This window comes from Symphodus melops (assembly GCF_947650265.1).
Source record: "Symphodus melops genome assembly, chromosome: 2".
Classification (NCBI taxonomy): domain Eukaryota; kingdom Metazoa; phylum Chordata; class Actinopteri; order Labriformes; family Labridae; genus Symphodus; species Symphodus melops.
Window position 1 is genome coordinate 29990329 of NC_136692.1, and position 27305 is coordinate 30017633.

At 44.9% G+C, this 27305-nt stretch overlaps 1 protein-coding gene across 2 annotated transcripts in view; it reads right to left on the reverse strand.

Annotated features, from left to right (window-relative positions):
• The window catches only part of LOC306818793 (zeta-sarcoglycan-like), a 313446-nt gene that overhangs the window by 89978 nt on the left and 196163 nt on the right, over positions 1-27305 (reverse strand). For both annotated transcript variants that reach the window (XM_079336511.1, XM_079336512.1), the window contains one exon: positions 14091-14192. In XM_079336511.1, the coding sequence (XP_079192637.1) occupies positions 14091-14192 (102 nt within the window). The remainder of the gene's footprint in view (positions 1-14090; positions 14193-27305) is intronic.

The window sequence follows — 27305 nt, forward strand, 5'->3', positions numbered from 1 at the left end:
AAGGCAGCCTGTCATTTAAACAAAGGCTTATCCAAATATAATAAACTACTTCCTGTCCTTCAAACGGTAATGAAACTTTGCGTGTTGGTGTTTAACTACAACAAGGGTCTTTCATCCTGTTTGACGCCATTTTACCCTCTCTTTATTCAACGTCACTGCCAGTTAGAGAATGCAAACCACAAACTGGACTGACACATTGGACCTTCACAGGCATAATAAACCATCCTGAATATAGAGCAACATGTGAGTCAGTCATTCTGTGTCAATATAAAGCAATGCTAACCAAAAAGCGCTAACATAAGCATGCTAACACAACAATGCAGGCCACAGGTGACTGGAGCCAAGGACAATCTCTGCTGCTTGTGCTTAGTTGTGGTGCGTCTGACTGATGAGTCCTTGCATGTGAACGTGAGTGGGTTGGAGGGGGGTTGGAGGGGTGTCTCTGGAGGAGAGCCAAGGCTTCAGAATAGCGGAGGTGTCATGCTGCATCTACTGGAACAAGAAGGCACACATTCTTCGTGTGAGGATTAAAGCTCTATTTTAGATTCAACTACTGTTCATATTGACTATTTTAAATGATTTAAAATGTTTATTTGTGTGGAAGGTATCTGGTGAAGATGATGAGTGGCTGCAGACTTGCAGCCGGTCCCGCCCATTTTAACAAACGTACCTATTGAAAGTCTAGCTCTGAAACTCTATCAATGCATGTTTGGAAGTTAGACAGCGTTTACCTTCAAATACAGTCAAAATACTGGCATTAGATTGAATATTCCTGTGAGGGTTTTCTATAGGTTTAATTATGAAGGTTTGCCTTTGCGGCTGATTTAGCACACGAGACAAATGTTCCCAAGATGTGCATGCTCCAGAGGAACAGCAGAAAATGAAACGTGCTTTCGCTGCAGTCTGTTTTATGTTGGAGGACGCTCGCCTGATCCTCGTCCTTCCCCTCTCGTAGTCAGTCACATCCGCTCATACATGCAGAGAGAGGAGTGGTACGATATGTAATTAAGGCTGAACCACATTGTTCCAATGATCTGCACACTGGTAATTAAATCTAATCTGTGTGTGTGTGTGTGTGTGTGTGTGTGTGTGTGTGTGTTTCCTCAGTACAAAAAATGAGTGTGTGTTTAATGCCATAAGGCCAGAGGAGTGTAATACCACACTCCCATCCAGTTAATTAATTCAAATGTCCACCCTTAATTAATTTCACACAGAGGAATGTGACCGTTCCCCTAGAAACAACCTGTGCATGCGTAATACCAGCCAGGACAAGGTGTGTGTGTGCTGCTGTGTGAATCAAAGCAATGTCAGTCTGGTGTAAACTCGGTGCGTCCTGCACATGCTAAATGGATAACGGCGATAAGCAATGTCCAAAGAATCAGCAGGAAATATTGCTTTATAAACGCGTAGGTGGAATATTAGGGTGCATGTTTAGTAAAAAGTCAACATTGATTTTCAGAGGATCCCTCCAAAGGCACAGCTGAATGCACCGCCAGCTGCTTGAGGGGAAGTGTTAGCTCACAAACGTGAAAAGAGAGTTACATAATTCACAAAGTGAGCGGTTACATTTGTGACATTAGAGTTTGCTTTTTTTTTTTCCCTCTCAGTGTCAGTCAGAGTTGTTGTGTTTAGAGATGATGAGTAGAACGATGATTGGAGCAGCCAAGCACACACGAGGATCTGTCACAGCTCAATCCTTGGATATATCATTTAAAGGGTATCTTTGAAGAGAGAGAGAGAGAGAGGGAGAGAGAGAGAGAGAGAGAGAGAGAGAGAGAGAGAGAGAGAGAGGGTTGTGTCTCGAAAATATGCTGAACATATGAATGAAATATTACGATCTGATGAAGAGTTGTTTTATTAAACGATGTCGGTGTTCACTTGTGGGTTCTGACGGAGCGTCCTAATTGGACAAGAGGCAAATCACAGCATAGATCAGTCCGCCTCAGCGAGTGGTTCTGAATAACGTCTGAAACCAAAGGTGTGTGTGTGTGTGTGGGGGTATAGAAAACCCTCACAGGATTGTTCAATTGTCATTTAAGTCATTAACATCACGCTGGGCGCAACCGACCTGAGGAAGAGAATATATATTTCTATTTATATATTTACAGACGAGCAGATGTATGCACGCACAGCAGCTCACGCTTCATTATGCAGCAGTCGTTTCCACGGCAACGGTAAACATGCTGCGTCTGTCGTGGCCACAAGAAGACACGTCATGTCGCAGCTATGAAATTAAAGATTTCTCTCGATTTGATGGCTGTTGGAAGTATTTGATGTCACGAGTTGAGTCCGTTTTCACAAAATGTTTGATTCCTGATGTTCATTTAAACCCTTCAGACGCTCTTCTAGCTAAGCTCCACTTGTTATTCATCATGCTGTGATTCCTGCGTGGTTAACATGAATCCCTCGTCATGTTAGAGCATACATCCTACACTCTTAATTTGACACGGTGATTACACCGAGCGAACGCCTCACCGCCGCTCTGAATGCATCGCTCCGGCTGTGCAATGAAACATCTCTGTCTTCGATGTCCCTTCACCTAATATAGACGCTCATTTCCCCACTGATGCTATCAATGAAACTCGCTGTAGGCTGAAAGATAAATTTGTCTGTACAAAGCTATCTGCCGGCCGGATCATTATGCCAATTACTGCATGAAGAAACCAGGACGGGCTGGGATTCAAACTTAGAAATAGAGAGAATAGTCTTTACGCTCTAAAGCCCATTCAGCTGTTAAACATGGCTGTCCTCCTGCAGCTGGTTGTTACAGGAGGACGGGGCAAACACAGTGCGACAGCAGGCAAGAAGCAGAGTAAGTTTAGTTTGGGTGATAAAGCCGAAACTATAACTTCGCTCGAGAAGAAACCCAGCCAACTATCAATGACCCTGAGTGTGTGTAGTTCTCTAAATCAAACATTAAATGGAGTGCTGGCACACAGCTGATGGCCTTGTGCTCAACGGTTACTACTGTCTTCATGCCAGCAATGCAGCATTTATGGACGTGGAGAGATAGGATGCCCGAAGCCAATAAATTACCGAGCGGGGGATCGGGGTGCTTCGGTGCAGATATACGGCCCGTTTGTTAAAGCTACCACCAGGAGTTTTTAGCTGCTTATGTAACGGATTGAAATGAGCGCTGATGCCTTTCCACGACCCACAAAATCACCAGAGACCATCAGCAAACAGGATTGATTATTTTGATGTATATCCATATTTAAGGCCTAAAACCACTGCCAGGCCGTTTGTTCACGTTTTCACCGGCAGGTTTCTTTATCAATCAATCAAACTTTGTTTGTAAAGCGCTGCAGAAAAAAGTACTTTCACATGGTGATAAATCAAACAGCAACAACACAACACTCCCTCCCCCGCCCCACAATTTAAAAACTAATTGTACAATAACGAGATTAAAACAGGTACTGACGGACCGAGGAAACACTATCATTAATTATTCTATGAGGAAACACTGGAGGTTACAAATGTAATAAAACTAATTGAGACAAAATGAGATTCAGTTAAAAGCCAGACTAAAAAGGTCGGTCTTGAGTTTGCTTTTAAAACTGTTAACATCGTGCTCTGCCCTCAGGTCTCCAGCTGAACTGTTCCCCAGACTGTGATAACACGAAATACGCCTCAACGAAGGTTTAAGTTCGGACATGTGGAACGACTAAGAGACCACTTCTGGAAGACCTGAGGGCTTCAGTCGGCTCATAAGTTCAACACAAATGGGATAAATAAAAGCTCATTAAGATCATTAAGAGCTTTAAAAATATATATATATATCTTAAAATCAATTGTAAACACATGGGTAGCCATTGTAGCCTTATTTCTCATGTTAACAGTTTGTGCACCAATACATCAAGATAAATTCCTGGTATGTGTGAGTGCACTTTGCAATAAAAGCGATTCTGATGCTGAGAGATACGTTTGAAGCAGAGTGACATTGAGCATTGCACAATACCTACGCGATCTCACCACTAGGCCACCGGCGCCCCGGGTGTTTGATCGTGGACAGTTGCTGTCATGACGTGCCAGGCCTTGAAGGCACGGGGTCCTGGTCAGGACCAGATGCTATGTGGGGGTCTTTTCATGTGAGCAGGATCAGACTGAAAGTAGGCCAAGCTCTGCTATCATTTCTAATTCTTGTTTTTTGTCGTGCTTTGATTTGCGGGCCTGAAAATCTTAAAGGGAAATGTTTGGTGAGAAGAGGAAGTAGTGACTTTGTTGTGATGGATTTTTTAGTGGGGGATTATCTGTTTTCATGACAGCATCATCAGAAGTCTTGCATTCACCATGCGGCTGCAGGATGTGCCCTTGTTCTTAGGCTAACTTTCCTGACGAGGGTTTTTTTTTTTGTTTTTTGTTTTTTCTTGTGGCTCTCTCGCTTGACGTGACCTCTGAGACAGAAGCTGGCGGCAGGGATGGAATGATCTTTCAGAGCAAGGGATTAATTCTTATTCATTTTTGTCTCGTTTCCTCTCTTCCCCCTCCCGGCCTGATGTGACTTTCATTCTCCTGACATTCTGAAAAATGCTGTTAAATGTTAATGGGGACTATTTTTAAACGGGTCGCGACCACGTCTGGGGCGAACGCACTCGCTGGACACTCGAGCGACAGACACACCAGATTTGTGGACATTTGTCATCGCAGGCAGACGATTAGCGGGAGTGCTGCGAGCACATGCACGGCCACACGCTGGACTACACACCATATCAAGCTCAGTCCTGAATAAAAACATTATGACTGTATTCCTGCTTCTGGAGAGACGATCAAATTATCTCCACTGCAACCTCTCAGCCAGACGTTTCTATCTTCTCTTTCAATTATATTACATTGAACTTCTGTGGCCGCTTCAACTTCTTATCCGATATCTGTTTTAATGTCGCACAGGACGTCTGTCGAGAAACCTGCGTGCGTCTGCTCGGGGAGGCGCTCGTCTTCCAACGCGGACACTTATTATCGCCGACACCGTGTCGTAGTCATTCACCTCCAATGGGGGCGCAATACGTTTTCATGTAGGGAGCAGCGACTGCTTTATGTGTAGAAAGCTGCACATCATTTTGTAATGAAGCGTTTCAAAGCAGCTGAAAAGAAACTCAGTGGGATCAAGTGAAGAAAGTTAAGAGTCAGGGAGGACTTCCTGATCAAATTGACTTCCCCATGTTCCTCTATCACTAATGTGTTCTGTCTACAAACCCCCCAATGATGAGAGAAGTCCATCCTCTCCGTCTTCTGCCTGCTCCACTTTTCAGAAAATGTGTGCTCAAACAGACCGTTTGGAGATGTTCCCTTCATGACATCACAAAGGGCAGTAGCCCCTCCCCCAGGTGGGTGACACTCCCACAGCTAGGTGTTTGTTCTGCCCTCTGAGTCTGCCTTCTCACCGTAAACAATAGGACACGGAGCCAGAAAGCAGCGAGTACACCCGAGCCCTTCCAGAGAGGGGGCGTGGTCAGACACAGCTCATTTACATATTTAAAGCTACAGACACAGAAACAGCCTGTTCTGAGCAGGGCTGAAATAGAGGGGTTTATAGACATGATCAAATACAGGATCAGAGTGGATTTACAACAACACACTTCACACACACGATGAAGAGGAGCGAGGACACTGATTTACAGAGGTTGAAGAGAAGGGAAAGATGTGAACTGAAGTAATTTCTTCAGATTATTTGTATAACTGCAGCTCATGTAGATAAGTGACATGGACTCTGCTGTTGAAAATAGGTGGTAATGTGACTTGTTGCAGAACATTCCCTTCTCCTGTGTCGACTCATATTGAATAAAATGTCTATTTTAAAAGTCATGCAGTCAGACATGGAGGTACTGTGACCCAAAGTACAAAAAGAAAGAACACGGAGGCTCAGCGTGAGGGTTCTCGCTTTGTTCTCAACAAACTTTTAGAAGAATCAACAGGAACAAATCCACATTTTCAGACGTCGTCTACATTTCAGAACATGTCTTAATTCATAACAAATCCTGGCACGTTGACACCGTGTAATTTCATTTAAATTGAATTGGAGTTCCTCATCATGAGCAACGTCTCATGTGACATCGCACACCCGCTGAGGATGAAAAGCAATTTGTATCAAACGTTCCTGGCGGTCGGACTTCCTGTCAACAGTTTGTCCGATTGATAGCTCGAGATGTTGGGTTTTTTTGTACATGAAAGGCGCCGCCTTAACAAAGATGAAAAGCGGCGTGGATATGAAAGCGGGCGACTGTGTTTCCTGGCTGTGACCAAAAACAAAAAGAAAAAAAAAAAAGCTATTAAAATGAGAAGAAAGCTGACGGCATCGTGCTGCTCAGGTGACACTCCATTAAGATCAGGAGTGCTCGACAGTCGGACCGTGTGCCGGTTCTTTCCATCACCACGAACACGCCAAACAACCCGAGTTTCTGTTGTTTTTCTTTGAAGAAAGTTGCACGACCTTGTTGCCCCGAGAAACACGCTATTAAAGTGAAACCAAAACACAGCGTAACATCGAGGCCTGCCACAGCGCAACAGTTCCACAGCAATAGTCCTGGAGTTATAGCCCATACCAAGGTCTGCATCTGCTCAGTTACATTTATCCCCGATTGTTTACAATGCTGCAAAGTCCAAATCAATAGGGCCTGCCAAGACAGGAACAGCCTAATGTTCCATTAGAACTCTCTGCTATTCAATTACGGCCACAGAGTTGGAGAAGTTTCAGCTAGCTCAGGTCCCCAGAGGAGACGCACGGAGAAAGTATGAGGCGGAGGGAAGGAGTAATAAATCTAAAAGTGACAAACAGTAAAAATAAAGTTATGGCATCCTCCTACCTTCACCCACCACCCTTTATTTTTCAGCCGCCCGGAGCTGCAGGGCGGGGAACAGACGAGGGAACTGTTTCAATTATTGTTTTGTTTGAGCTTTTTCATTACGTGAAACACATTCATTATTGTTTTTATATTGCAATCATCTCTTTTGCATTTTCAATTATCCCTTTACATGCCTTCTTTATATAACCTCGGTCCCTTCACATGCATAATATGTCGGCTCGAGCTCCACTGTGTGTGCAGGAGGTTTTTCTTCTTCCACCCCCAAGATCCCAGCCCCCCCCACCCCACCCCACCCCCCCCTCATCCAGGCAGTCTGCTGCACATAACAAGGCCTGTCTCCAGGGAGCCGGTATCAGTGCAGGGGTGGGAGAGAGACACAACAACAAAGACACAGAGAGGAGGTGAGAGAGAGAGAAATGTCACGGACAGGGGGGCGGAGGAAGAAACGCCCTAATAACAAGGAAAAGAGACACGAGAAGAAAAGTCAAATCAAAGAGAGAGAGGGCGAGAGAAGGGGACAGCGAGGGGGACGGATAAATGAAGTTTTCTTTGTGCCTCCTGTGGTGGTGATAGGTCGTCATGGGGTCCCTATGGGGACAATTATAGGACCAAGTTGCTGGAGTCAGTGTTTCTGTGTGTGTGTGTGTGTGTGTGTGCGTATGCCACTAAAGACAGGCTTGTGCAGGAACAGAGCAGAGAGGGGACACTGCATATTCAGTGTGTCCTTTTAAAGCTTTAAATACATCGCAACTGGGTTTGGTGCACTTTGGTGCCCACAGAGTCGTTTTCACATTTGTACTCCGGATAATATTATCTATATAATGATATGTAGATAATTACTGGAGCACTGCTCTGGAGATTCTACCGACCGAGGATTTCATGTTATGCTCCTCACAGCTGGAGTCAGTCCCTGCCAGACCGGGGGGGGGGGGGGGGGATTTCCTCCGGTAAGATGCAATGGAAAAAAACAATGTTGAAGTAGACGAGTCCGTGACAGGACGCTATAATGACAATAGTTGATATGCTATGTGTCGTCCAACAGAGTGACAACATCAACATACTGGAGAAGGGGAAACTCATGTGCACGGAGATGTCGTAGTGGTCGCGTACAGACTCTCTGTGCACTGCACAGCAGTCACAGTTCCAAACTCCCGTTCCCACTGGGAGAATATCCTGCTGCCTTTTCACATCAGCCCACTTTGACTGTCTGCAGAAAAAATACTCGAGGTCAGGCAGGAGAAAGTCCAGGTCAAGTCTGAGCAAGCCCGCCCCTCTTCTGGCAAACCGGCCAAGACGTCAAACAAGCATGTGGACTGAAAATCTTCAGTAATGCTGGATCACCGGGTCTATGCAAGTCTGACTCTGCGATCGTCTTCTCGACGTTGTTTGCAAACTGTTATCATGCAAAGTATGTGTTCAGTGTGTGTATTCAACTGTTACCATGACGACTACAAGCCGTGGCTATATGTCAACATTGGAGAGGCTCATTCATAACATGCTAAAGGAGAGGAAGGGCTGTCAGGTTCCACATGTTTAAAGCTAACAAGAAGAATGATGAGACAGATTGTTTTGGGCAAGGTGGATTTATGGATTTATTAGTATCAAACCTGAGACATCACTCGGGTTCGCCGACTTTGTGCAAGCAGTAAAGCTGAGTAACGTGAGACAACGATTACACGGATAACGACACGGCCTAACGCTGAGTCGTCTCTGCAGGGATGTACACTCTGCTTCTCGCTCCCTCTTTAACACTGTTGTACTTTTAACTTCTGTTTTAGGGTGGAACGTTTTGAAACATCTGTGTCCACCTCAAGCTTTCTCTGGGCTGGCAGCTGCACCACCACCGTCGAGTCAGACCACCTCTCACTGCTGCTTACTGTTGCTAGGTGACCACAGTTGACTTGCAGCACTTCTGCCGGACTCAGTGTTGACATGTGTCTGTTTTGAAATTGCTGTTAATGTTTGCTTTTATTGGAGGAAATAACACACATGGAACTATTTCAGAGAATCGTCTCCTGGCCTAAGACGAAAAACGTCGAGCCGAGTGTATTAGCGGCGCCCTGGTCTGAACTGTCGTCTGCCATGTTTCCCTGCAAGAAGTGTCAAAGCACATGCATAGTTCTGTGTGAGGTATCCTCCAAGTCCCGTGTTGTGATGTTGTTCCAGGGCTGGCTGAGCGTTTGGCTGCTGCTCAGCTTCATTCTGAGGCCACACAGTCGTCGCTTCAGGTCCTACGACTCTCAAACACTCCCACGTGACTCCAAAGTCCTGCAGAGTTCCTGATTGTGCTCTTCGGTTTCCTCCACATCCTGCCAGTGTTTTCTTCCCTGGATCATGCGTGTTGCCATGCTGCCAGTTGCTCAAGCCCTACACCTGCCGTCTGAATACATGCACGCCTCAAACCTGCATGACTTTGCTGATGTTTCATTTTACTCACTACATGCAGACCTGCCTCGAGGCTGTTACCCTGCATAGCTGTCAGAAATGATCAAGATCAAACATTTGCACTGGTGAGCTTTTCACTTTGTTCATCTTTCTAAAAATTCATTTTCCTGCTTTTATTGCTGAGACAGGACAGCAGCTCTGGAGCTGGAAATTTGGGCGAGAGAGAGAGAGAGAGAGTGGGTAATGAAATACAGGAAGGGAGCAACAGGCTCGTAGAACTACAAGATCACACAGGACTAAAGAGTGCAAACAGCATGTTGCTCTGTTGTTCCTTTGGTGCCTGTTTTGACGTAAAGCTGATAAAATGATGAAGGTTGTCAGTCCGTATATCGTGTTTTATTTTGAAATTCATCGGATGCTTTGTGCGTTTCCTTGTCTGATCTCCTGTCAGGGTCTTTTTTTATTCTGTCCAGCGTGACGCCTGTGTAATGGCGGCATAATGCGCAGCGCCGAAGGACCACTGGAACAAACTGGAGAAGCAGGCGTGCTGGCTCAAACTCAGAGCGAGCTGCAACTCTTCAGCGTCAGCGTTAAAGATTTTTTATTTTTTTCCAAAAGGTAAAAAGAGGTTTAAAACAATAACGGGACGTTATCACCTCTCCTCTCTCTCATTCACCTCTGCTTCACAGGTGTACGTTACATCACATCCATTCACTCACCCTCCTCCAGTCCAGCCAATGAATGAAGAGGCCACACAACAACAACAACAACGACTAACTACAACAAACAAACACAAAGAAGGAAGCTCAGAGCACGTTGTCTCATAACTCATTGTTCCTACATCCAGCCAATCACATAACTCGCTGCGTCCTGTCTGTTGTTGTGCTTCATGTTCGGTGTTCAGCTCTCACTGGGAGTCACGATGTTCCATTTACCTTCCACACGCTGCTCTGCTGGGAATGGCCCCTGTTTGTGCACGTGTGCACGTAATGTTCCTTTAAAAAACAAAAAGGCCAGAGTACCGCAGCGTGGGAGGGATGTCAGCTCTGTTCATTCTCTTTACATTTACATGTCAGGAAGCTTAGAGGCGTTTTGTGCAGTGTATCTTTGTTAAAGTGAACTTAAGGCCTAAATATGTGGGACAGCATCAGCACATTCACACACGGATGGTGAGACAGAAAACAAAAACATGAGCAGAGAAAATGTCATTCAGATTTGGAGAGCACTTTTTGGTTTGGGCCTTTGAGGTATGAATGAGGTTGTGCAGATTCATGGAGTACATCTTAAATAAAGTACCTCTCATTCAATCATTCAGTCCAGACAGATCCAACAGCAGCAACAGACAGACGTTCACAAAGTAAACCCGACCCAACAAGCACAATGCAAAATGTGTTTAAATAAACCTCGAGTGTTCGGACCTCGTTAGACGCTTTAGCTGCTGACTTCGTTGTTGTCTAGATGTGATGGTATTGCTAACAGACATTTTTTCAATTTAATTCAAAAAACTTTATTTGTCCCCGAAGGTCGATTGAAGACATTTTTTTTTTTTTTTTGACGAGCTGTTCAAGCAATGTCCCACTGAAGCCTGTGTCCTGACTGAGAAGCGTCCAGACGCAGCTCGTCTCGTCTCAGGAATGAAAACATATTGAGCACCTTCTCCTCCTCCTATCTCACATCAGACTCTGATGTCTGCAGCAACATGTCGTCCTCCTTTCTGTCCTGTATTCGGTTCGTTCCCTCTCCTCATTATCTGTCGCTCACTCTCGTCCACTTCAGCGTCGCTCTCTGTGATGAAGAACTCTCGTCTGCTCTCGTAGCTGCAGCCCAAAGGGAGGCTCTCTAGATCCTCCACTTTGTGTGTCTTTATTTAGTCTTCTAATGACACGCTATCATTTCAATGATTTGTTTACTTTTGAGCGAGCTCCACTTCGTTCATTTCCTGTTTTGTGATGTTCAATCTGTTGGGAAAGACTCGATGCTGCTGCACTTATTCTGAGTCTTTGGCAAGAAAGGAAAAATAAGATGTTGTACTTTGACAGTAGGTCTCAAGAAAGGAAACTAAAATCAGTATTTTCTTGAATTAATAATACAAGTAACACCATTTATTTCTTTTTTTTAATGATTTTAAATGTATGTATATGAATTACGATCTTTCTACAAATACTCTGAAACGTTCCTGCCATGGGGAGCAGGAGATCAGGATAAACGAGGTGTGACAAACTGTGTCGTAGGCAGTACGAAAAGATGGACGTGAAGCTGAAGCACGTGGAGCGCCCCCTCCTGGCTGGCTGCAGTACAGGTCAAACTATAGAAATCAAAATAAAGGTTGAAGACGTTTCTCTCTCTCTCTCTGCGCCCGACGCCTCGTGGACCGGCGTGTCTGGATTTGGACGCCTCCTCGGCCCGATGAGCCGAAGCACATGGAGACAAACGTCCCTCGGAGCGACGCGCTCATGATCTGTCCCTGTCGCTCTATGTCTCTCCCGTCTCTGCACAGCTCGTCTCTGCACAAGACAGGCAGAAGACTGTCGTGTCCTCGGGGAGTTAAGTGGATACTTTTGATTCAGCATGCTCCCCCCCCCCCCCCCGTCTGCAGCCTCACTTCACAGTCAGAGCGCTCTGACCGTCAATATGAAAATAAGAGCGCACCTGCTGTTCACAAAATGGGAGGACGACCTGTTGTTTGCTTTAATGTAAGGCGATAAGCCCCGTACACACACTGGAGTGCATGCAGACGAGAGTGTGCACCGGCTTCCTCACAGACACAAAACATCAAAATCTGTTCAAGGGGAAAACACAAAAATAAGTTCTGGGGGCAAATAATGAGTGGATGGATACAGGGCGATGAGAGCTTCACACACCAGATCACGCCGACCTGCAAACACTCTGAAGTCAGATACACACATCCACGACCAGCTGCCTGTCAACAGGCTGGCACCTGCTTGGGCTGTCTGTTTGTTTATTGGGCTAGGTCATTTAAAGGACCAATCAGAGAGCTGCTCTCTTCCTCTGTGAGCAGACATGAAGGAAACACTTTTGAACAAATGACTAATATTAGCATTTCTCACCATCAAAAAGTCCTTAAACAATAAATATGAAATATGACAAGTCAGCATCTTATCTGCAGCAGTCATAAGTGCGTGTTCTTCCCAGCCGTTTGTTGATTCTGCTTTAATCTCCTCTTCCTGCAGCCTCTCCTCTCCTGATTACCTTTTTCTCCTCATCAGCCTCCACTTGTTCTGCAGCACCTCTCGCTCCATCTCCTCGCCGTGACTCCTCTCAGTTCATCATCACGCTCTCATCCTGTCTTCAAACTCCTTTCATTTCTTCTTCTTTTTTTTATCTTCACAATCATCCTGTTCGTTTAATCAGGACACGCTCTCATCCTCTGTTCCACACTCACGTTTTTCAGGAGCTTCCCGTCCTCCCTGCGCCAGATCTTCTTCTGTTCAGTCTACTTTTCTGCAGCTTTTTTTTAATCAAAGAACACTTTATTGACGGATGATGTCGAGAGTGTTGTAGTCAAGACCACACTAACCGAGACCAGATCTAACCGAGACATTTAGGAATCGAGATTGAGACAGAGTCAACACCATAAAAGTCACTCACTTCGACTGTAACACCAGGAAGGTTGCAGACGTGACTGATGGACAATAATCCAAGTGCAAGAGACAGAGTAAAGATGCTTTCTGTCCTGAGAGGAGACCTTCAGAGTGGCCCCTCAGACCGGTCTAAAGAGCTCCTACTGTTAAAAAGTAGCTGAGTTCATAGCAAAATATAATGCTCACATTATTCAGTGTCGGGAGTCAGAATTGAGCTTTGACAACTTGCATATCTCAGATAACACTTTACAGTTTGTACTGATTTGACCTTTAAAGGCAACAGACTCCATCGAAGCACATCGCCGTCAACACGCCTGTCCGTCAGTCCAGCGTGCAGCTCGTGTTTTAAATGTAGACAGCTGTTTGTATGGAGCGTCTCCTCCTGACCTGATTTGCACCTGGGTCTTCAGTGTCTGCAACAACGGGCTCTCAAGAGGCGTTTCATTGTTTAACCTGAGCGCTTCGTTCCAGTGAGAGAAGCTTTCCTTCCTGCTGCTCACTGATTCATTCTTGTTGTTGAACTCCACCGGGGAAAATAATGTGTGTTTTTCCAAGACAGCAAGCGCACCTGTCAGCGGTGTTTCTCAAAAGATGCTAAGATAAGATAGCTAAGATAATCCTTTATTTACAGCAGCAAAGCAGGACAGCAGAAGAAAATCACCCAGTGCAAAAAATTAAAATAGATAAAAAATATGCATCAAAACAATAAGAATTAAAGAGCTAGTAAAATATGCACGTGCATGTACTGTGCTAGCGTTAGCATAACGTCGCACGCTGAATCAGTACACCGTAATATGGCGTTGTCGTTAGCGATTTCACCACAGGCTTTTAAATGTCAGTAAAAGTGATGCTGTTATGAAATCTGGAAAGTCACCGCAAGAAGCATCAGTGGACCATGTCAGAACTCTGGGAACCAATACTATCACAGCATTTATCTCTCCCTCTGAGATCTGCTCCTACACACACACACACACACACACACACACACACACACAGATTGTCCCATATACAGTGACATATAGTGTCTGTGTTGCCCGAGCGGACAGAATCAATGATGATTGTGTGTGTGATGGATGGACGTTTGGAGGAATGCTGGATCATATGCAGTGCAGTAATCATGTCACACACACATGACGGACAGCCTGACTGCTGCTCATTATGAAGGCTGGAGAATCAGGGCACACACACACACACACACACACACACACACACACACACACACACACACACACACGTGCATCGTAATCATCACATCACCAACTAACAAACGGGTCAGATCCATCAAACTTTCATGTGGTCTTACCCTTCGAGACTGGATCTCTTTGACGTATAAAGGCAACAAGAACTCAGACACGCCCTCCAGTCTGACGCCCTCCTTCGTCACCTGCAGCTTCCCCATGCCATCCTGCAGAGACAGAGGGAGAGAAAGTTTACGGTTATTCAAAGAGATGATGACAAGTCGAGTCAAACAATCCAAGTCAATTTGCAAACATGGCAACCTCCTCCCCTCAGAGTCTGTGGATCAACTGAGCAATTAAGTTTGTTTGGCTTTCTGCTCATGTGAGATATTTACAGTTAATTCAGAGTAAACTCCATCACCTTGAGAGACTCATTTCATTTGACAAAGTACAAAAATACAGACACACAGGCAGAGAGAAGCATTAGGACGCAGCATCAAACATTTCACTTTTTAATTCAACACTTTAGTTTGAATTAAAGTTTTCTCTTTTTCAGTTTTTAAATTTGACATATTCTGCAAAATCCTCTCCTCCATTTTCCTCTGACTCTGACATGTGTCTCTAGTCTGTCTCCAAACCCCCCAATGATGAGAAAAGTCCATCCTCTCCGTCTTCTGCCTGCTCCACTTTTCAGTAAATGTGTGCTCAAACAGGCCGTTTGGAGATGTTCCCTTCATGACATCACAAAGGGCAGTAGCCCCTCCCCCAGGTGGGTGACACTCCCACAGCTAGGTGTTTGTTCTGCCCTCTGAGTCTGCCTTCTCACCGTAAACAATAGGACATGGAGCCAGAAAGCACCGAGTACACCAAAACCCTTCCAGAGAGGGGGCGTGGTCAGACACAGCTCATTTACATATTTAAAGCTACAGACACAGAAACAGCCTGTTCTGAGCAGAGAGGGGGCGTGGTCAGACACAGATCATTTACATATTTAAAGCTACAGGCACAGTTGTAGAAGACACTAAACACACACACACACACACACTCAGACAATATACTGTAAGACCATTAATGTTCTTTTTTTTTCAGAATAAAAGTCAATAAAAGAATGTTTTCCTGAAGAGAAAGTAAGGGGCCAAAGTTACAAGTGCATCTTTGAAGGTGAAGAGTTTTTCTTAGAGATATAACTGTGGACAGAGTCAGAAGTTGGGGGGAAAGAGAGAGTGGGGAACAAGAAGCCCCAGGTCGGACTCGAACCCATGCCGTCCGCACTAGTGTTACATTCAAGACCACACTTACCGAGACCAAGACATAGCCCATAACGGAGAGCTTGGAGGCCAAAACAAGACACTGAAGGTTTGAGGCTGAGTCAATAGTGTTCATGAAGTATGAAAAAAATCCTCATCATCATTAACTCACTTAGACTCTAACACCGAGGAGGTGGTGGGCGTAAGAAATCAAGCTATTAATGAACTGAAGTTTTTTGGGCGTTTTTCTTCTAATCACAGTAATGACAGGAAAAAATAACCAATCAGAGGTGGTCTTGACTTTAAATCTGGAGTCTGCTGACTCTGAGACAAGATGCAGTCAAAGTGCTTTTGATTCCAAGACGAGACAGAGAGCTTCAAACGGAGCGATTTTAAGTCCTACAACACCGGCACGCACTAACCACGAGGATACCGGCGTCGCTTTATACACGTACTCGTGACAAATAGCACAACCATGCTTCAAACTCTCTCTTTAACATAGAAGTGTCATCACACCGTTAAACACAAGGAAAAGCCAAACAGAGGGAGAATCATGAGCCACAACAGAAGCACGTTGTACTTGAAAGAAACACATTTAGAATCTAATTTAGACTATATAAAGACATTCAGCTTGTCACGGTGACAGAGCCAACAAAGGGACCCCTGCCGAGGAGAGCTCGCAGAGCTGCGCGGTGATTGAACCCGAGATTGTCTGAGGAGACGGGGGGTATTTCTGCTCTCAGCGGGGAACCCCGTCAAACAAAGGTCAACGCTCTTAAAATCCCAGATTTCACACATTCAAATCCCACTCATTAGAATAATTAGAGGCTTTGACATGTGAGGCTTCTGTGTGCTTTTTTTTTTTTTTTTTTTTTAAATGTGACTGAAATATTAATACACTTATCACTCAGCTGTTCAGGTTGAAGAGAATGGTTGTGACACGTGTGGCTCTTTGTCCCATTAAACGCTTCTGTCTCTTCATATCCTGCTGTGACGTTGCTTCTGTTACCGGGCAAAATAACCATCAAATCCTGACATGGCTGCAGGTGTCAGATTCACAACAGGCCAAAGGTGACTAAATTGTGTTTACACAAACATTGAAGTTGTGAGCGTCACGTGGCCCTCTGAGATCAAAAACACAAAACGGCTTTGTGCTGCCTTGTGATCAGTTGTGCCACATTTCACAGATTGCACACGAGTGGATGCTCGGAGGACTGTTGGATCAGACTTACATGGTGAGATTAAATTCCTCTCAAACAGCCATGCAGGGTATTAGGATAGTCGGAGCTTTCACGGAGCAAAAGGCAGCTACTGCACCGTGTTAAATCGCTGCTCAGGATCAGTGACAGCACAGCAGCGCTGCAGCTGCTCCCACCCTGCTTTTGGTCGGAGATCGAAGAGGCTGCTGGGTAATGTAGTACCTTTTTGGTACAGCTAGGTTAGGTTGTTTTCAAACATCATGAGGCTCATTATCTTTAAAGGTGTCTGACTGCATCTTGCTAGTTAATTGGCGCTCAATTTAGACCGCCGACCATCAATCCGCATCGTCCACGTGGACCACGTTCACTCCCAGTCGAGGCAACGTAATGTTTTCCCAGCAACTGCTACGGTCCGTCTCCAGAGCGTGCCAGCAGTACCACACCGCTCGGCTCCATGTCCAATATGCAATGAGTCTATTTTCAACAGCGCACGATGCAGGCGTGTCAACTTGAGCAGAACAGAGAAATCCGGACAGGAAGTCAGAGAAGGAGACATGGAGAGCATCCGGCCAATTTCAAAATTCAATTTAAAAACTCCTGATTATCAACATTACGTCAAAACAGGAACCATCAACACATCTAAGCGACAAACACATTGTTCTCTTTATTCCCGCCTGCTCTCGTAGTTCCCCCGTGAACCTGTGACACGGCTGCGTTCAAGCTCCAGAAACAGAGCGAGTGGGTCGGGGCGCGCCGTCGGCCGGAGCACAACCATGGCGCTGACAGAAGGCAGCACGCTCAGACTGGACGGGGGGAGCGGAGTGTCGGCTCGTGTGTCTTCTCTCCTTAGATTGAGCCCCCGACGCAGAACAAACACAAAGCAGTGTTTAAAAGACGCTCAGGTTCTATCAGCTGAAGTATTCACACAGCTTTAAGGATAAACGTGTGCCTTTTCAAATCGATAGATATGCTGTGTTTACTCACAGGGCATGAAAGCATAACTTCATTCATTCCTTCTTAAATCTCCAGACACGCTCTTTGTGTGCTAAGCATTAAGACAAAGGCAGGCTGTAAGCTGCTCTATTTCCTCTCACCTGTGCGTTACAGTCACAGTCACAGTTTAGTTTAAATTCATTGAGTGTAAACGTGTGAGCGCTCCTGTGTGTTAGAGACAGTGCTCATCGTGGAGAGCTTTGGTCGGTGCTTGAGCAGGAGTTTTTTTTGGCCTCGGGGCTCAAACTGTTTTCTTCCTGAGGTGGAGCAGGACTTTAAGAAGTAGCAGTGAACGTGTCCGCGTCTTCTGGCATCACTCGAGAGGCAGCACAAGAAACGACATCTAAAGAAGTGAGAAAAACTCAATTTAAAAATCAGCTTTTTAATGTAGGAGGAGGGGAGCTGTGTGTGATTAACAACCTGAGTGAACCCGCCTCTGTATGCCCATCTTACTGTCTTTCTGATGCACAGTCCAAAGAGCAGACAGTCCTGCACCAAACACTTTTAACTTCCCTGCTTTTTCTCACATAATCTAGATGTTTACGTGACAAAGTTAAAACTAACAACATTTTTTATGCCACTTCTGTGATGTGTTAGCACGAAGCTAACAGGCAAGTGCTACATTGTTATAAGAGCACCTCAGGATTGGATGTAGAGTACAGTATATACAGGAGTTGGTAGAGTCGGTCGTCACTCAGCAGAAATGTCGGGGGTTCGTTTCCCAGCTTTTCCCTGTGTCCTTGGGCAAGATGCTTAACCCCAGGTTGCTCCTGTTGCTTTTTCAGCGGTGTGTGAATGAATGAGTTAATACTGATGGACTCTTTACTCTGCAGCAGCCTCTACCATCAGTGTGTGAATGTATATGAATGGATGAGTTAATACTGATGGACTCTTTACTCTGCAGCAGCCTCTACCATCAGCTCAAGTTTATTTACCATTCGGTTCAAATTCTCCTAAAAAATCCGTTCCAAAGACACTAACGATCCAAACAGTTACGATTTAGAGAAAATAATATTGAAGACACAAAAAGGAAAGTGAAACTGTGTGTGTGTGTGTGTGTGTGTGTGTGTGTGTGTGTGTGTGTGTGTGTTGAGAGTACTGGACTGTCACACACAACAAATCTCGTCATCTCACATTCATGCGACCTCGAACCGGTGTGTAGTTCAGAAACACACACAAACTTACAAGGAGAAAAAAAAAAAAGAGTCGGATCGATGGCCTAAACCCGACCGAGGGTTCCAGTGTTGTTCTTGGATCTATAGTCATTACGCTGAATATACAGTAAAACAGTGGAGCATAGAGCTTATTCAATAAACCATAACACAACAGGCCTGGGGAATCACGCCGGCGCTCGCTCGCTGGATCTCACACACACACACACACACACATTCACTACATGTCCTCCCTAATTGTTGTTCCTGTTCTCTCCCTCTCTCCGTCTCACACTTCCCAAAAACATGAGGCTGCATGATATGAAAATGAATCAGGTGGTTTTATTCCACCTGGCTGCCCGCTGTCCAGCACTGCAGCCTCCTTCTGACTGAACATGACAGCTCTCCCTCTCTCTCTGCGTCGCTCTCACACACAGCTCGCCGTTTTCTTTCATTCTCAATCCAGCATGCATCATTGGATTGGACGGTGCGTGAACAATATTGCCAAAGCCTTGAATACAATGGGAATTCATCAACAAACAGAAGAAAATGAGTAAATCTCTCCACTCATCCATTTAGCTCTCATTGTTGGGCGCTCTCGCTCCCGTCTTTCTGTTTGTCGAGGCTTTTCTTTGTCCCACTTCTCCGCATCCCTCTCTCTTTCTCCATGTTGAATTAGTTTTGGATCAGCAGCCGTAATGTGCCTTTTAGCGGGGCTGCGCTTGATTTACATGAAATGTACACTCTGGTAATAATGTAGAAAGGAACTTTTAATCAAGTCCAAATTGGTAATAAACCATTTGATTATTCATGATTAAATCTAATTTATTCTGGAAATCGTAAAACTAAGTAGGGGAAACAACAAATACAGCAGGATGTGCGAGTCTTTACATCCAAGGTATTTAATGTGAATCTGAACATGTGGTAGCTGTGCCCTTAATGATCCAATCAGAGAGATGATGACGCTCTCTTCCTGTGTGATCAGTCAGCCAATCAGAGAGCTGCTCTCTTCCTGTGTGATGATGAAGGAAACATGCTGTGTTGAAGCTTCTCTGACAACAATGCAGCAGCCAGTATGTCCTCCTTCTAACTTTAGATTCTGCTCCTGAATGCTCTGGATTTGATTGGACCAGAGAAGGTAGGCGGGGCTTTGAAGGCCGTTTTGGACGCCCCTGGGTTTGCCAGATATGAGAGCAGTTATCAGGTGAACAGGTGTTGCAGCGATGGAAGCGGGCAGTGGAACTGCTTCAGATAGAAGTGATTGTACCCGAGCTAAAAAGCCTCTGCATGTTTCTAATAAGCTCCAGCAGCAGAAAGCTGCTCAAACTAGGATCAATGTTGGAGATGAAACATGGAGAGAGGTTAGAACGCAGAAAGCTTTACAGACCCATGCAGAGCTGGCTAAACACTGAAGCTACAGTGTCCACCACATGCAGAGCTGGCTAAACACTGAAGCTACAGTGTCCACCACATGCAGAGCTGGCTAAACACTGAAGCTACAGTGTCCACCACATGCAGAGCTGGCTAAACACTGAAGCTACAGTGTCCACCACATGCAGAGCTGGCTAAACACTGAAGCTACAGTGTCCACCACATGCAGAGCTGGCTAAACACTGAAGCTACAGTGTCCACCACATGCAGAGCTGGCTAAACACTGAAGCTACACTGTCCACCACATGCTGACCTGTGTGAGAGGAGGGGGCGGAGACAGCTCTCTGTGATGATTAGAGTTTAGACTGCAGTACTCATTTCAAGCACTAGGGGGCAGAGCTACATACTGCTCCTTTAAGTAACAATAATTGTGTTTCAGACTTGACTTCGACTCTCGGAGCAAAGTGCACAAATCTCTCTTTTATTCACGGTATCTCTCACTGTACGTCTGACCGAGCTGTGCCTCGTCTTAAATCATTTTCATGGAGGACTTTTGCAGATTGGTGAGTGACGTCATGCAGCGCTTCCATCCTGTCTAACTTCTCCTCCAAACCATCCATGGAGGAAACGGATAACACAGAAAGAGATGAGCAGTGAACTCACGGAGGTGGATGCAGAACATTAATACAAGTCAACAACACGAGTCCCGACGAGTCCCTTAGCAGCCAAATTAAAGCTCCTTCAGGCCCGGCATGCTGTTTTGATGAACATTAATGAAGTCCCCCTCTGTGTTTTAAAATGCCCCTCACATTAGCCCCGCTGTGATTTCTTGAATTTCAGAATATTTTCGATCAAATTAGCACCCCGCGAGTTTTAGTTGCTAAATAGCACATCACCGTGTTCTTTAAACGGATGGTTACGATATAATGGGGGGGGGGGTTGAAAAGTGGACATGCACACTCTGAGAGCGCAGTGTTTCCGTCTGAAGGCAGAGCTGTTCTGTGTCTTCAAACTAAACCTGCCTGCAGAAACAAAGCCTTTCAATCTTTGTCGTATTAGTGCCAAATCTAAATCTATGTGTTCAACGCATCTTTTTTTGTTTGCGGTTTTTCTCTTCCCTGAAACCTTGAAAGCTCTTTTACTTTTGTCTGTTTGCTCTGACATCCAACAAATATTTGTGAATAACAACTTTCACTTACTCCCTATCAGGGCTTTTTCGTTTTCAGAGTCTGATGTGTTTTTCTTTTTATTACAGCGAGAGACACGTCTTTAGTAAGAGTCTTTTATCAAGGTTTACAATCTGCTTTGAACAAATTAACACGCTCGACACAAGATTTGTGTCAAGTAGTAAATGATTGGGTTCACTGTGCAGCTTGTTTTTCTCCTTCAGGCATCAATGAAACAAACAGTGATTCATAAAGATCGGTGTTGAGTTCAGAATAACTCCGGACACCATCAGCCCCCTCGTCCTTTGACCCGATGCAGAGGAGGGCAGAATCACGTGAGAACTACAAGATCCCGCGGGAATAATTGAATTGAATTGCACGCATGCACAAGTTTCACTTTTTCTCCAATCTTGTTTTAGATTCTATTTTATTTAACTTTCTAATTATTGCACATTTAGATTTTATTAGTGTGAACATTATTTATCTTATTCTACCTTATTTTATTTCATATTTTTACCGTACCTTATTTTATCTAATGTTACCTTACTCGACTACATTGCACCGTGGCGAGGGGGAAACGTTATTTCGATTTCACTGTATGTCTGACATATTTTGGAAATGACAATAAAGTGAACCTTGAAACCTTGATAAAGACAAAAAAAACATTCCTTCGTCTTTCTGAGGATGACGTGTTATTGCCACTGCTCTACTCCGCCCAGCTTGTCGCTTGCCTGCTGCAATTTAGTTTTTTCTTACTTTTTGTATTTAAATTTTAACTCTACTTTTAGTCAACACTTTATTTTCTTTGTGTGATTTCAGTGTACCTGCACTGTCGTTCATGTACCTCTCTGTGTGCCTTTAAAATTCCACCCGGCGCTCGCTGTGGAAACAGAAGCGTTTACTACAGTGGCAGTGAATGGTGACTTAGTGCACAAGGCTAACAGACCGCATCGTGCACGTGGAACGTGTTTGATTCTTGGTGTATTTAAAACCGTCGAGGGCAGAAAGTGACTGGTGTTAACGTTATGCTGATGACAGGGTTTGTTACCTTTTAGGCACCCAAAAACAAAAACCCCAGTTCACATCGAGCGCTGTCTTTCATTGCAGCTTGCAGAAATCTGATCTTCATGACATCAGAGAAGACAAACACATTTAAGTGAGAGGGATCTACACGTGGAACGCTTCAGTCAGCGGTTAGCAAATGAAATGAAGACCTCTAAAACAAGTAGCGGCTCTCTCTTCCTGTGCAGCGTGTGATTTATCTTATCAACTCTCCTCACTTGGCACGCACACTGCAATCTTTGGCAATAAAGCATAATGAAATGATTCTGCATAATTGCTGGGAAATCAGTCGGTTTGGAGACAATGACATCCAATCAGAGAAAACTTTTCTGCTTGGCTTTGTCTAAATGAGTTTCACTTTCTCTGCCAGTTCAAATTGGCGTCATCGGCGTAACCAAGCTTCTGGTAAACAAAACAATGATTGAAAACACTTTGGACGGGATAGTTTAATCAAACAAATCCCTCCTTCTACTCTTCCATAACTTCCCGAACAGTGCCGACAAGATGACGGTTTCCAAACAGGAAGTGAGTGCACGCCTGTTAAACAAACTGAAAACTCCTCACAGGTGATTTAAAGAAATATTTGCAGTGTTTAAAAGACAAAACCAGGCCAGAAGCTGAACAGCACGTTCTGCACTTTGTCACATCACAGGAGAAGGTGAAACACGTGCAAACTGGACTGGAGTGGAAGCGTGCGGCGTGGCGCTGCAGAGCGCACAGCGTGAGAACGTTTGCGTTACCTTTCTCTTCCGACGCCAATCATCACTTCCTGTTATTGTTCACAGTTTGAGTGAGTTCAGTACGTGGAAGGTCAGCGGCGGCGTGTGAACGTCCTCTACTGGGAAAGAGTAGTTACAGAGATAATGATGGATTCCCTCATCACGCCGAGGTTAACAGGCAAACTGTCCCATTAGGTGAAAATGTACCATTTGCAAGGTGATACACAGAACACCAACAGCAATAATATACCAAGCAGCGACAGGTTGATCTGTGTGACTTCTAGGTGTCCCCCACACACACACACACACACACACACACACACACACACACACACACACACACACACAGGATAAAGCCAGGTGTCCCTGTGTGGTGATGGATAGGCTGGGGAAGCATTTTGCAGGGACTTCTTATATTCAGGACTGTTGTAATTTTTCACACAACCTTTTATGTCATCCAGAAGAAGTGAAGAGAGAAAGTGTGTGTGTGTGTGTGTGTGTGTGTGTGTGTGTGTGTGTGTGTGTGTGTAGGGGGTGGTGGGGGAGCAGAGTCACCTTTGCCTAGAGAGAGGAGCTGAGCTAATGACTGAAGAGATGCACACATAACAAAAACTCACAAAGTCTTTCAGTCATCCTTTTGTCTTCTGCAGACGTGACGATCCTTCGCTTCCTGCAGGTGGAGCGATCATATTCAAACCTCAGATCAGGACACTGTCATTATACTGCAGACACCCATGAATCCAGTCAGGGTTTCCTGCACCGGTCACACGAGGTGCTACAGGTTTCCTCAAGTTTGATTGCAGAACACAAAGGCCAAACAAAATGCACAAGATATATTCATTATATTACTCATCACCTTGCTCCTCTTCCCGTGTTATGAAAAACGTCTGTTGCTGTCACATCTCGGGTGGTACCGACTCAAACCAGGCCGTACTGGGAAATTCAAACTCTACCTGCAAGTCCCCCCCCCCAAAAAAAAAAAAAAAAAATCTATTTTGGAGGTAACCACGTTATTGACAGCTTCGCAGTAGGCAGTTTGCTCAGAAAGTCAAGCTACCTTAACGGCTCCCTCCGGGCTGTATCCCAGCTGCCGGTGCATGCATAGCATCTTGGTTTTTTTTCTTTATCGTTCTTCTGAGCTCTCTCCCTCTCCCTCTCTCACTCCACTTCTTATCTTTTCTCCTTGCTCTTTGCTCAAATTGCACAACTTCCCAGATCTCCCTGTGCCCTGGCATGGCACTAACGCTGCCAGAGTTGGATTAAAGGACGGCTTGTGACTCTGTTAAACCATGTTTCAAATTGAGGCGAGCGTGCTTTCCAGTCGCATGTTTCATAGTCAGAGTCATCTTCTTGTGCAAGCGTTGCAGAGATATCTGAGCCAAAGTTAGGCCGGAGTAAAAGTGACATCCCTTAAATCTCACATACGGAGCAGGTAGAGAAGCAGGCCTGTAATATTAGACTCATGGATTTGTTCCGGCTCCCCGTGTCTTGAAGGTGGGTATTGTTGATCGTCTCCCAGATGCTGCGTTCATTTGCTGCTGCTGCCCGTTTGCTGTTAATGCAAACTCAGCTCTTCCCCCATCTGTTTCACATTAAGCACTTGCAGCAGTTCAGGGGGTAGAACTCCTTCACCTGACAATGAGGCCAGTTTTAGTCCAAAAAAAAAAAAATAAATGAACAGGAAAGGGAGAAGACCTCTTAAAAAGAAATAAAATACCTGCCACTGATTGGCTCAGAATGCACACACACACACACACACACACACACACACACACACACACACACACGACTCAAACACTGCAGAGTTCAGGAAGCAAACAAAACTGAGGCTTCAAAAATGAACTTTGAATGCACAAGACGAGTTAGAAATCTGACAAAGAGCATAGTTCATGAACCTTTCTTTTCTGCCTGACCTGCCTTTGAGACTGTACCCTCCGACACATCAGCACATCACTCCCACAGTCAGTTACGCTCATTGCAAACCAAACATATATATTTATATTTAGAATTGATTGAAAACATTGTCTCCAAAAAGTTCAGAAAAATAACTTCAGTGTGACAACAGACTGAAAGAAGGAACAAGCAGCTTTAAAGTGAACTTTATCACAGTCTTTGTTTTGAACTGCCTGAAGATGATCAACTCCCTAAAAATAGAAAAATAAAAATGATGACAATGTTCTCTAAGAAGTTTTAAATCAGGATGTGGTGCAGCCTGTGAGTCTCAGATCATTTGAACCCATCAGGGGGAGTGACGCGGGTTGATACCCCCCCCCCTCTGTACGCTGGATGACAAACCACACACACTTCCATCCACCTTCAACTTAGAATCAGACCTGAAATCACAGCGTGCATCTCCAGCTGAATGGAGTCAACTGTGATATACTGTATGTTATGTGTTGGTTATTTGTGAAAGACAGGTAGCAGCACATACTGAACCTACTGCATGTGCAATGAATGAAGCAATGGTGTTGCCATGGGTAACGATTGCAAGAGTACAAGATTACATTCAATATAAGATAAGATAATCCTTATTCATCTCGCAGACGGAGAAATGTACAGTCGTACAGCAGCACATAAAAGTCACAGTGCAAAAATAAACAAGTATGAAAATATTAAAAAATATGCATCAAAAAACAGTAAAAAAAAAAAAAAAAGATCCAGTAACTTAAAGATGTGAGTCTGTATGAACTGCATGCACACTATCATGCACACAGTGTATAACAGGACGGACGTGTTATTTTGCAGTGTAATATAGTGTTGAAAGCGAAAGAAGCGTGGGAAGTCATTGCACTCTACAAACTGGTGATAAACATTTATGCAGAGAGAATAGTTGTGACAGAGTCATTGAGAATTAAGTGCTCTATTGCAGAACATAAAATGTGTTCATGTGAGTCCGGTTATGGAGAGTCAGGTGACCTCTGACCCCGGGAGGAGGGTTTGATAAGAACTACACATTGCACTCTGTGCAGTTTGGGGGAAATGTTGCAACTGACATCAACATTGTCTCGTCTTCTCATCACTCTGTGTTGTCTGCTGGAATCGGCCTCTTTCAGTCGGCGGCCCCAGCCAACAAGAGAGCGCTGGCCTCCATCGTTTTCAATTGTAGTCTGGAGGTGCATATGCAGCTCATGTCGAGTACAAAGAGCTGGGAAAGAATCCTCAAAGATATCTCTATATATACGTGTCGTTTCAGTGAGACTGATGTACAGAGAGGAGATGAAATGATGCATCAGCCATCCCAGGAGGACAGATATTAACCTCTCTAAAGCACCGCGCTGCGCTTGGTGTTTGACCGCAGCCGTACATGAACAGACAGTCCTCGGCGTCCACAGATGGATCACTCTGTTTGTCTCGGGCGTGCGAGCCAGCGACCGCGTCCCGAATCACCTCCGACTGACGAATGACAGCAGAGAGCTTCCTGCTGCTTCGCACGCCCCGCACAGACCAGTCAAGCACGGAAAATCTCACCGAAAATCACAAAGGAACAAGTTGACAAGTGCAGTTTACATCACCTTGCTTTCACCAACAGCTGTGTCCCGCTTCACCCCTGCAGCCGGAGAGAGCCTGAGTGACAAATGACAGCCACGCTCTAATACCCCCCCCACACACACACACACACACACACACACACGCACACACACGCACACACACACACACACACACACACACACACACACACACACACACACACACACACACACTGTGGCTGTAAAAAATAAAATAAATCTAAAACTTTGTAGGTCAATGGGGAGAGGATGGAAGTAAACCTGAGAGCTTTATGCACTCACTCTTTCAGAGAATTTAAAAAACTCTCCGATGACTTTCAGGATGTTTGGAGGAAATTTAATGTCGATCTCTGAAGCATATTCGTCTCTTGAGTAAGCTCTGAGTGAGTGTGCATTCTATCACCGATCACTCGGACTTTTTACCGTGCGTATCACTCCGCCTCAGCCCGCTGCTCTCAGTACAGTGAATCCTCATTTTTACCTCTTTCTTTCACAGACTCTTTGTGCCTTTAATAGACACGGCAGTGGAGAGAGTCAGGACATGTGAGGAGAATAGATCAGTGAGGACTGACCTGAAATTCTTGGTTTCGTATTGGAGTAAATATCGTGTGGTTTTCGGAACAAGCCGATTAGCGCCCTCTGCAGACTAATCCTGGGTTTACTCGATCATACGTTTACCTCATGATCGGCAGTATGGGCATCCAGCAGTACGGTACAGTAGGTCAACGTTATGTAACATAAGAGCAAACACATTGTTTGTGTAGCTTCATCAGTAATATATTCCACCAAGGTACCTGTCAAAATGAGGTTGTATTAATGTCACGCTCTTACACTGAATATCTGCACGGCTGATAATCTTCCAGTGCTGATATCCAGGGTACCAGCACTCCCTGTCATAGCTTATTGAACTTTTTTTACTGTCGACA